At 31.8% G+C, this 12,922-nt stretch overlaps 1 protein-coding gene across 1 annotated transcript in view; it reads right to left on the minus strand.

Annotated features, from left to right (window-relative positions):
* Window positions 1-12,922, minus strand: part of Slc4a10 (solute carrier family 4 member 10) — a 246,997-nt gene that overhangs the window by 82,404 nt on the left and 151,671 nt on the right. Inside the window, exons 6-8 of the mRNA XM_051184581.1 lie at window positions 11,371-11,559; window positions 2,594-2,685; window positions 1,577-1,666 (exon numbers count right to left, since the gene is read on the minus strand). Coding sequence (XP_051040538.1) covers window positions 1,577-1,666; window positions 2,594-2,685; window positions 11,371-11,559 — 371 coding nt within the window. The remainder of the gene's footprint in view (window positions 1-1,576; window positions 1,667-2,593; window positions 2,686-11,370; window positions 11,560-12,922) is intronic.

Here is a 12,922-nt window from a genome sequence, read left to right on the forward strand (position 1 = left end):
GAAAAGATGCAAAAAAGAGAGGTTCCTTCTAAGTGGGTAATTATGGAACACTTCTTTGGGGCCATTTGAAATAAAAGAAACACTGTTGACATAAAACAGACATTTCTACTGTTTTTTTTAAAAGCAAAACAAAGAGGTTTATAGTATTTTGAAACACCTACTTTTTGAAGGCTTAATGGAAAGAGCCATAATTATGTTAATTCATTACTTAATTAAATAAGCCTGATGGGCCTAACTACTGGTGAGGCTAAAGATGTGTAGGCTGAAGGTTGATAGAACATGGATCAAGTCACAAAAAATGCAAAAGGGCTTTTTTTATATCTCAATCTTTGAGTGAGATTTATGATCTATATACCATCATTTATTTATTGAAATGGACACAGCAATGTGGGGATTAGCTGAATGTTAATAAATTGACTACCAAACTGAAATAATTTGGTTAAAAAACACCTTAACTTGCATACCTTTAAAATTGAATCCATAGTGATGGATCACAACAGTGCTCTCCAAACTCTAATTCTCTGCTCTACCAGGTTATAAAACTAGGAATGTTTCTTGCTTTGTTTCATTACTCTAAAACTAAGACTTAAAACTATTTTGTATCGTATAGGATTTCTTCAAAAAAAAAAAAAATCTGTCTCAAACATTGTTAAAGGTACCAAAGATCCAGTGGAAACCAGCATATGAAATCTGGTCTGGAATTTATTTTGACACTACCATTCCCACTCTTAATACAATAGTCACTTTTCCTTGAGTAGCTACTTTATGCTCAGTCTGACAAACTGTAATGCCATTAAATCTCCACAACAAAACAATAAACATGCATTGTACTTATTTTGGGCAATGATAAGTCTGCAGTGTAGAGAGCTTCTCCACAAGCAGTAATAGATAGATGCTAGACACATTGCTTTTAAAAGGCATGTTCTTTTCCATGAACAATGCTATGGACAAAAACAGAGGGATGCAGATGGTTAGCCTAAATGTCTCTATTAAATGGGCTAGGAAATGAAAATGCAATGATGAAGGAAAGGATTAAAAGAGAGAAAATCTACTTTCCACATTTCTGTAGCTCTAATTGTTAGGGGCTCCTAGGGATGAGACTACTGTCCTGTCTTTCACTGGTGATCTTCATTTCTCTTTAATGGTGATGAATTATTTTCCAAGGTCATGAACATAGGTCACCATAAACTCCAAAGTAATGTGGGAATGTAAAATCAATGTGTAAGGTATTTTTTAATTTTGAAGTAATGTGTTTAAAGGATAATCTACATAGTTTAAAAATCAGATTTTGAAAAATGTCAAATATTCCATTGTTATAAGATAGTCAATTTTTTATATCATTACTTTTAAGATTGAATTTATTTTGAATTAAGAACAGCAGAAATTAAACTTATGGCAGTTTGTGACAGTTTTATTATAACTTACAGATGAATGATGATGTAATGCTTTAAAAATATAATTCTTAAGAGTGGCAGATGGAATACACTTAAACTGGTTTAATATTTGAAGTACATGCCTCCATACAGTGAAATGAGCTTTGAACTGCTGTAGAAATAGAGCCCAAATAAGCCCTCACCTCTCTCTCTTGCTGGTGTGGAGGTCCTTTGTCATGCCTTTGTTTCATCCCACATGGACTAGTATGCCCCTTTTGTTGGCCTCCCAGTCCCTGCACGCACAATTAACAGACTTAAGCTGGTACATCATGCTTCCACAATACTCCATCAGGCACCAGAGGGAAAGCATGCACAGAACTAACTTAGCTCATGTAGATAATGTCCCAGGAATGCTAAAACAAGTCCAAGAAGCTGACTGCCATTAAGCTTTTCAGATCTTTGATTTATAGTACTTCCTCAGACTTAAGTTCATTCCCACTTCCTCCTCCTACTGCTAATGCTAAAGGCTTTATTGAGTACTAACTACATTCCTATCAGCCACACAGATAGAAATTGTTCAACATCCTTATTTTTGACCAATATTGAAACGTCTGTGTTCTACTCAACTGTTACTTTGCTACAGTTACTGTAGCTCATACACAAAGTCAGGAATTCATTAAACAAAAATCCCTTCATTTCCACTAACTCATTATTTTCTTAGCATAAATCCAAATAAATTATTTTATTTCGATAATATCCAACAAGAAGTAGCTCTAAACATAACCAGCCCTTAAGCATGTTTTATTCAAATTTCTATTGTTTTACCTTCTAGGGTATCCTTACACTGACTTCTAAAATATAGTTAGGTAAAGATTTGTGTCAGATGACTTGTTTTTCTACATTACAGGAAGATTATTTTGAAGGGAAAATCCAGCAAATATTTTAAAACAACAGATTAAGCTCTCTATGAAGTTCAGGTGTCCTTTTTACTGCTAGATATACATTACAAGTGGCTGAATCCAAAAAATGGTTCATAAAACTAACACACTTGTTTTCCCAACTAAGCAAAGGCCTGAACTGAACTCTCACATTGTCTATAACAATTTCAAGCTTTGGTAAAGCAACCAAATAAAAGCATGTGAATACATGTGTCAACGGGTAACAACACACTTCTACTAGTGATTTAACAGCTTACTTAGATGGAAGAAAGAAAAACTTACCTTGCTAAAGTCAACAGTGCTGTTTTCCCTGCTAACATCATTTTTATTCTCAGCACAGGTTGGAGCAGACTGAGGAGAAACAACCTGACCTGCTGAAAGAGATTGTTATTACAGAATACAAACAATTACTTACACAGTTCTAGGCATACTGGGTGAAAGATGAACTTCAAATTAATTCAACTAACTAGGATTTTTAATAAGCTTATGATGTCAGCATGAACGTTAAATTAAATAGAACTATATCAATATAGATATTATCAGTTACAGATAGAAATGGGAGAACATTTAAGCCACTTAACAATTTTGAACTGTAAATGATTATTCTCTTCGAAGAAATGCTGCCTTCAAAACAATTAAATTTAATAATAATAATTTAAAGTTCCTTGACTTCTAAGCATCAATCAAAACTAATTACATATATTTAAAAAGGTAAGTTTCAAGCTCTGACTGAAGAACTTTTGACAATATAAAAAAGTTTGAATATCAGAAAATTAAGCATATCTTTAGGGTCTATTACAGTTAAAAAGTGCAAAGCACTACTTTCTTTAGCAACAAAATTTGGAAATGGAGCTTATCAGAAACATGTGCTCTTGTGCCTTTAACTATTCAGTTACATAAACTCTAATCTTCATCTGCTAGCCAAGAAAAGACCACTAAAAGAAGTGTTGTAACGATTTTCCACCAACATAATTGTAAATATAATTATGCTGTAATTCTCCCTCCTTGTATGAAAGGTAAGGTTAGTTATGAGGATAACAGAGCTGATAATGTGACAATGACTAGAAAACATTAATATCCATCATTCACTATGTAACAGTCTTTGCAAACACAAATTATTTGAAGTCTGCCCTAAGTTAGCAATTAAATGATAATTAACCCATTTTGCTTATTTTCCCTACCTATCTTCGGGCCATCTTCCATTGTTACTTTCACTGGGCAACAAGTAGTGACAATTCAACACTGAAGCCTTGACTATATTTATATTCTTTGCAGTGGCTTCAAAATCCCTGTTTTGCTTTCATTGATTCCAAACACAAGAAATGCTCTTTGTACCTAACTTTTCTCTCACTATTCTGAAATCTCAATTTCATTCAAAATACACCTTTATTCTCATCCTTTCTCGTTGCTGCGAACTTTGAACTTCTTTTAATTCCCTAAACAGATACATAAAAAAACTTCAATTTTTCCCTGATCATTGAATATTATTAAAACCCAAATTATTTATTTAAATACTAGTACAATTTTACTGCTTAGACTAGTAAGCCTGTCAGTCAGATATCATTGTTCATAGATATTAATACCTGGATTAAAATAACTTATTCAGAAAGTAATACATTTAATACTCTTCTAATTTAAATATGTTTTTCTGCTTGCATCAAACAGAAAAATAATATATATTGTGAAGGTAAAGATAAAATGGCAATTTAAAGAAAATTCCCCTCAACCCACAGACACAGATTCTGACTTCTGAATACATAACCCAAGGCAATGCACATCTTTCAGAAGAAGTCAGATGAACATTTCATTCTCCCATCTCTACCTGCAATGTATAGCTACAACCGAATTGTTCAGCAGCAGCCATTCAATTTACCAATCTCAAAATAATAACTGTTATTTTAAAAAGCCTTTTACATAATGCATTTGTGCTACTAACAGATGTCTTCAGTCACCAGTTTCACATTTCTCCATATTTTCATGATTTAGACTATTAGATATACTAATTTTATTAAATTAGATATACTAATTTTATTAAATGTTCATAAATTGAGTGGTAAGACTCATGATAGAAAAATTAAATAAAACATATATGTTTCTTATAATAATTTATGTCATATAGTAATAAACTACATGAAATACCAATTGCTTTAAGCTGTAAGAAAACACATACCTAAAAGAGTCAACCCAATACAAAATCAACTTTGATGAGATTGAATCAGATAGCAAATACTCCAGAAATTATAATTTGAAAAAAAAATCTACTTTTCGTTTTTATTCATATATTTCAGGAGCAACATTTCATAAACCATATTCAGGTTATGAACACTGGCACATTTCATTTTGTAAATATTTGTGATATCGAATGTGCTGCTACTAAATGATAATTGTGATAAATATATCTGGAGATTTAGAGTACTATGCTAGTCTTGGTTTAAGATTAAGAAGTATAAAATATTACCTTACAAAGCTGGTAATTAGGAAGCGAATTAGGAAATACTGTCTTTGAATACTTTAAGTAATATTAATAGTGACCTAGTTCTGGATATCAAGCAGGAAGCATGCTAGATAACAGTACCAGAGTACAGACAATGTTCAGAGAACGTGAACTACATACAGTACAGAGAATGTATGCTGTAGTACAGCCATCCTCTGATATAGGTACAGAAGCCACAAGTATTTGTATCTCCTATACTTTAGAATAATACATAAATATATTTATCACACATGAAGTCCTTCAATGTTTAAATAGCATTGAAAATAGTGTTACTTCTAAAACTATTTATTAAATAAAGTAAAATAATATAAATAAAGCAGTTTTGACAACTTTGTAGGATCCTGAAAATCTGTAGGTATCATTTAAGATCTAAACTAAAAAGTTTGGGTTATGTTATTTAGGAAAATTACAAGACTTTAAATAAAGCTTACACTTTTTGTTATATACACAATGCTAAAATGCATTGTAATACTCCATAGAACTACTAGATTCTTCAGACGGTAGAATAGCTTTCATAAATTTGTTATACCTTATAATTTTTTGCTTAAATCTTATTTAGTTAAACTGTTACCCACTTCTCAGATTATGGGCTTATATTCCAAAATGCATTTCATGAACTAAAAAAACTATCACATAAAATAAATAAACAAATTTAGGGAAGGACATCTCTAATATGTTGACTTCTATGATGAAAATGGTCATTCATAAAATGACAAATTTCAGTCATAGTGACTATTTCCTACTGGAATAAAAAAGAGTTTGCAAGAGTATTTTCCTCTCCAGGGGAAACAAGTCAAAAGTTAGAAATAAACACTCATGTATTGGAAACTTTACAAATACTGCTGGCTTGTGATACCTATCTAGTTACTTTGGCACTATGCTTGCAAATAGATATCTTTACCTATTTCCTTCTAATTCCTTCACCTTCCACTGATCACTGCCCAGATTAAAACTTCCTTTAATCAAATTGCATTATTAAGTTAGGTTGTCTTTACTATTATAATATGTAAATCTTAAGGTTTAAAATACCATGAAGAAACATTTATGAATTCACTATTCTTATTATATTTCCTGAAAATTATTTAAAACTTGATAAAGAGATGATATCATTAAAATTAACTGATGCCTATGACTAAATGTAAATATTTGAGAAATCTAACATTATCCTTTGTATCCAACATTCATGTTTATTTCATCTCCATTATATATTTATCAGTTAGAAATATGGTCTAGATTTTTATAAAAATTTAGTACGTTTCATTATATGAGATAAAGTGTATAGTGTATAGCATTTATATTAGCAGTTGTTTGATTTTTTAATTATATTTGAGTTTTTACAAACATTTCTCTCCTATATGTAAACTGTGTGCATGAATTACATAAAACAGAAGTTTTAAAATTTTTATCTGGTCTAATTCAAATCACTAGATAATTTATTACCCACATGTATCATTATTTGCTACTGGTTAATCCAGTATAAATCATATGTAGTAGAAGGAAACTGGGATGAAGACATGGAGGTACAGTACTATTAACCTAGAGTCCAAGCTGGTTTACACTACCTCAGAACCTTCAACGCATTTAGAGTACCCAAGGGTTAGGAGATGAGGGAGGTACAAAGATGAGATGAGCCTGTTAGAGACAGACACAAGACAGAGCAAAATGAAGAAATATAGAGATGAATGACAAAGTTACATACATGTGCAACAATACATTTATTTATGGAAATAGAAAACATGAAGAAAGAGAGATAAATATTTAGAAAATTATGATTAGGTGAGCTATATTTCAAAAACAGAAAGGATATGCATGCAATTAAAATTGTTGAAAACTGTTATGTCTGAAAATAATTAGTTTTAAATAGGAAATTAAAGCCTTAAATTTGTTATCTTAGAAATATATTTGCCCTTAAAATGTGGAACCAATTTTCCACAGACCAATGAAATACAGCCTTTAAAAAGACACAGCAATTGTGTCAATAATTAACATAATTTTAATTTTCTTTCAACACTTTTCATTTACATTTTCCATATATGGGAATCTCTTAATGTGCTTTCTCTCTAGCAATACTACGAAGTAATATTGTAGCTTTCTCCTTCAATGTAGATCACTATGAAGGATAAATATTACATGCTATCTTATTTATGATAATACAATATTTTAAAAAGAATGAATTTCTAAACACATAAAGACATCATACATCTGGTAATAAAAGTACAACATTATAACAATAAAAGTGATTTTATGGTAGTAAAACAAGTTTATAAACCACAAAGAAATATCAACAATACATAGTGCTTACTGATTTAAGGGCTCAATCCACCCAGATAAAAATACTCAATACATTATCTACATGTTCTCCGCTTCAAACAGTAAATTAGAGGAAATTAACAGAAGCCCTGTAACCCTTTCAGAGTCTACATACAAACTGTAACTGGAATGTATTCTAACTAGGAGGGAAAAGAGGCGTGGAAGCAAAAGAAGAGCTAGAAATTAATGGAATGGATGAGAGGAATGAAGACATCCTATACTACAGAAGCCATGAGTCTCAAGAAACTCATAATCTTGAAATTAACATAATTTACAATAGAATTTCAATGCAAATGTCTTCATGTGTAAGTGAATACATGACCTACATGATGAATACAAGCATTAATTTTGTTTTGATTAATTGATCACCTCACAAAAGTCACATTTGTGTTTGGAAAAATATTTCTAGATTCAAGAAATGACTCAAATAGTATTTATAGTTCTCATTTCAGTACATTTTACAGGGTTGGAATGTCAAAGTAGATACATTTTCTATTATTTTTGCCATTGTTTTGCCAAATGTAACTGTCACTTTTTATTGAAACATCAGAATCAGTTATTTTAATTCTCACAGTTTTGATGCTTAATGAAAAGTGAAAGTTAAACACAGCATGGTGGCATTAAAAATGCATGGTGAATCCATAGCATCTTGCATCTTAACCCCAAGGAGAATGTGCAGATTACCAAAGACATTCACATATATATGTAATATGTACATGGAGCAATGTATTTGTAGGTGAGATTGACAAATTATCAAAAAGTATTAAGAAAAAATTACAAACAAAGCATGCATTGGAGAAAAGAAGAGAAACAAAACATGCTATTTTGTTGATGTAATATGTGAAACATAGAAGACCTACATTTGAAATGAAGTGTCTGAATATTTAACCCTTGAATGAACAAATAAGTTAGCATACCCACAGAGCAATTCAATCAAAGAAACAAAAGGCCATTCTAATTGTGTTTAGACTTCTTTAAGTAAATAACACTTCATTTTTTAGGGATTTTCAAAATTTTGACCCTAAAACAGAAAGACATTAAGCAAAGATAGAGAACTTATTTCTGTATCGTCTTCCTTTAATAAAAGCATGTTCTATTATCAAGTGTTTTAGAAAATCCTCTATTGATTTTAATTTTATCATTTTAAAAGAAGAAAAGTCAACCTTTCTGAGTAAAATATTTTGCTAGAGAGTTTTTTTTTTTAAATAAGAGAAATACTACATTTACTCTTTTGCATGTCAAAAGTCTATTGAATCTCTTTTTACAATCACACCATAAAAATTAAGTTCCTAATCTATGTTTTTGAAACAGAATATCAATTTTATATTTATGCTTCTGAATTCCAATTTCTTTGTTTATCTCAAGTTTGTCAGTTTATAGGGGTCATAAGTAGATGGAGAACCTCAGTAGCAAAGGTCTTTCACACGTTCTTTCACTTGTGGGTAGGAGACTTGTTTCTAAATTGGTGAAGTCTACACATATTTTCAGTCTTCTCAGCACACGTAATTATGTAAAGTGTGTGAGGAGGTGTTAGAAGCCCAGGCTTAGAAACCACTGCTGACAGGATGCTGCACAACAATACTTAATTGGATACTTGAATCTTATTATAAGTGCTTCCAAGTTTCTATTACCCTAACACATGCCCTGTAAAGATTTGTATGTGTTCATATAAAGGTTGACTGTACAGATGGCAACAGAGTTACTCAGGTCCTTGTTTTTAGAAAAATTAAGCCATTTCACAAAGGAAACATGAGTACTTTCCGTAAACCATGTGTCTACATGCATCTACGTGAATCTACACATAGTCATGGGATTCATAGCTGCAATTCTATCATCTCCCCTTATTAACAAGCATTAAAACACTAACAGTAATATAGGTCTGCATATGGCAATCACTGGTCAGTTCAATAAATCTCACACCTTTCCCCTATAGTGTAATGAAAATTTGAAATATAAATATTATTCTCAGTAAAAACTGAAGTGAAAATCATCGAAATTGCAGCATGTAGAATCGTTACATGTTTGAATAAACACATTTTTTGTCTATATGCTATTACCCTGTTTTCCAATAAAAGGAATGAAATCAAGACAGAGTTTATTTGTCCAAAAGTTCCCCAAGTTCTATGAACATTAAAACATGGTGTATTTTAATAAGGGTTTTAGAATCTACTAACATTGGCCAACCAGATTAGAGCTATAAAAGTAACAGTAACTGCAATAGCATGGTTTCCCCCTTCTCTTCTTCATACTCCTCCTCTGGGCAGCTGCCAGAATTTTCAGCCTGTCTGCACAGGGGTTTTTCTCTTAAACACTAATAAAACTGTCCTCGTGCTTTCTTAAAAAAAACAAGCACTACATTTACATATCAGATTATAAAAATCTTCAATTTCACATTAATATGTATTATATGTTTTAAATTAAATTATAATTTAGAATATGAATTAATTTAAATATAGTATTTGTCTCAATGTGAGTTCTACATCCTCAAAATAGTCAGTAGAATCTTCTAATATAATTTGATATATGTCATAGTGTGCTTGTAACACTTTTAATGAACTTCACATACATGCATAGAAGCAATATGCATGCTTCTATATAATATTGATGCTTTATATTCAGTCAAGAACAGCTTCTATCTTTCATTTCTGTCTTTAATTTATTAAAAATAAAAAAAAAGAAATCCCAATGCCTTTGTTGGCTTTATGGTGTGTAATAAGTAGAAGACAATATATTCTCATAAAAACATGGAATCAGTATAGAATCATGAAGCAACAACAGACAAAAACAGAGGATACCAAATAGAAATTGAGTAGTGACAAGAATAAAAAAAAAATCCTTCTAGTTTAAGAAAAGGGAGGACTCTGTACACATGGATTTTCAATGAAATATAGACTTCTCTCATAGCATATAAATCTGCAATAATTACTATAAAATCAGCTATTCAATTAGAAATGTGTAATTCATTATTATTTAATGGTGTCTTGAGACTTAATACACTTAATGACCTCAACATACTCTAAAACAAAACTGACCTATCATTGAACTATTTGTTTTACTTGTGTACACTTGATTCAGTAGTATGAAAAACTCCTGTATAATACAAAGTCTAAAGAAAACTTATCTTCATATATTTGTAAAGTATTTCTGAAACTTTTGGAAATGGAAAAAATTATACAAATATTCTGTGCTGTCAATCCATGTAGTAGTGTCAATTTGTCTAAGTCAGTTTTTCTAATAAGTAATTTGAAAATACTTTCATTTTGATTTGGTTTTCAAATCAGTATCTCATGTGCTAGGTTGATCACGAACATTCTATGTACTTGAGTCTGACCCTGAACTTCAGATTCTCAAGCCTCTACCTAAATTCAGGGTAGGTATGTTGGTACATGTCCAGTTTACTCAATGCTACAGGCAAAAGCTGGAGTACTTGGAACACGTGGTAAGCATGCTTCTGACTGAGCTACATCCCAGTCAATCATTTTTGCCTTTTAGAACTGAAAAACATTTATAGCTGATAGAAGAGTAACAAATTCATGTTATCTTCATGGTACCTTCATTTTTCCTTTATCAAACTATGATAAGAAATTTGAAGCAATTTCTTAATGTAAATGATGATGGATTCAAATAGAAAACAAAAAAAAAAATGCAGGGTTATTAGAAAATAATGATGCTCCAGTATGATGTTGTGTGAAGATGGTGTGGAGGCTCCTTGCATATTAAGATGCTGCAGTGAAAATGGAAATGTGCTCAAGAGCAGAAAACAGGCTTCAGACAGGTGCGGCCATATAAGGCACTGAAGAATCTTTTTATTAGCAGTGATGAAATCTGTCGACTATAGCCCAGATAGGAAAAGCTGCTTTTCTACAAAAAAATAAATAATGATCATCACTGATTTAATCAGAAGACCACTACAATGCACACCACTGCATTGCTCTTGTCAGCTATGAGAAGAGGCTTAGACTTCGGTCACGATGCCAGATGCATTCCATTTACATTTGCTGTTTAGATCTGTAAGTTGGTATTAGATATGTATTATTATACTCATTCAGGCACCTTTCTAGAAACAAGTTCTTTGTTAAAATGTCCACATTTTGATGGTGAAAATGAGATCAATACATACTACATATACACACACACAAACAAATTTTACTAAAAATACAAATTTCAATAAAAATGTTTTCAAATAAAAGGTTTTATGCCTTTAGAGACAATTTAATTCCTCATGTTCCCACAGAAGATACAAAAGTGCGCTTACCATTTTTATCCATGGAATTTGGCTCTGATTGTTTCTTGCCAATATCGGCAAAGGATCGGACAATAGGGATCCTGTTGGTGAGCTTCTTCTGGTTCTGGTGATGATGCTGTTTCATCAGAGCTTCGTGGACTCTGTGGCGTACATCTTCTTTCAGTTGGCCTGAGCTGACTTGCTGGTCAAGGACCATATCTGAAGATTGGGAGAAGATAAAGAATACAGCTTTTCCGTTTAAAATGGACACCTTGAATGCTATTCATACTAAAATAGGAAGGAATTACTTTGATAACTTCAATGTATTAAGTTTTGAATAAAAGTTCATCTTTTATAGGATTGCTACATGTGAATTCTCATTATAAATCACTCATTTAAAAACACTTATTTTTTCAAATATGCTAAATTGTATTAAAGAAAGTTATTTTATACATTATTCATACTTTAGGTAGGAATATAATGAGGGTAATCTCAAACTAATTGATGTCTCTCTCTCTCTTACACACACACACACACACACACACACACAGAGAATATAGGTCTCCTTATGAAATTTGTGAAGGCTCCAATACACTCAAACTTAAAGCAGTATGAACTGTAGTTTCAAAGTAGGGTTTACCACTTTCAATAACAGAAAATGCAAATCACACAACCTCTTTGCAACTCAGGCCAGCTTCAAACTTATATTCCACATTTCTCAGTCACCTAAGGACTCACATTACAGATGTGAAGTAATCACACACCTGACTTTACACATATATGTGGCTTTCTAGTGGAGAATTAACTTTCTTGATTCCTCTAAGTGAGGTTAGGAAATACAAGAGAGCTCTCCAGCATCTAGTCCAGCATTTAGAGTGTGATCAAGCCTTTTGTTTGTTACAAAACCAGCAGCACACTTAGAACATGTTAGTTAACAAGACTATAACTATAAAACACAGACATTCAGGAGACTGACCTGACTACACTGATACTTTCTATGCATTATACCAAGAATGCCAATAAAGTAAACAAACACTTACTTTATGGGCATTTGAAGTTCCTTAGTAGCATAGTTAACACCTCACTGAGCCTCAGTAAAATTAGTCTGCTTTCAGAAAATCAAATGTTAACCCTGTTTTTGGGAGTACAGCTTATGTAAAGCAGATGCCAGAGAACTATCTCCTGCTGCCATATTCAGTACATTGCAGGTTTTAATATTAGCAAACTTTCCCCTGATAAAACTGAGCTTTCTTTTTGTACAAAATGAAAACGGACATGGAACACTGTAAGGGGCTTGGAACAACTCTCTAGCTGTGTGACGTCATAAATCTGACTTGAAAGGTAGGAGTAACAGTCGGTATATGTACCATGTTTTGCAGCCTTGAAAATAATCTGACGTCCTTCAAGCACTAATTAGCAAATTGAGGACAATCAATAAGTAGATGTTTTTCTTTGAAATTTCTATCCATCTAATTAGCAAATTGAGGGCAATCAATAAGTAGATGATTTTCTTTGCAATTTCTATTAATCGGGGCATAGGTCTCTGAATTTGTGAAGGCTTCAGTATACTCATAGTCTATAA

Source organism: Phodopus roborovskii, unplaced genomic scaffold, assembly GCF_943737965.1.
Source record: "Phodopus roborovskii unplaced genomic scaffold, PHOROB, whole genome shotgun sequence".
Taxonomy (NCBI): domain Eukaryota; kingdom Metazoa; phylum Chordata; class Mammalia; order Rodentia; family Cricetidae; genus Phodopus; species Phodopus roborovskii.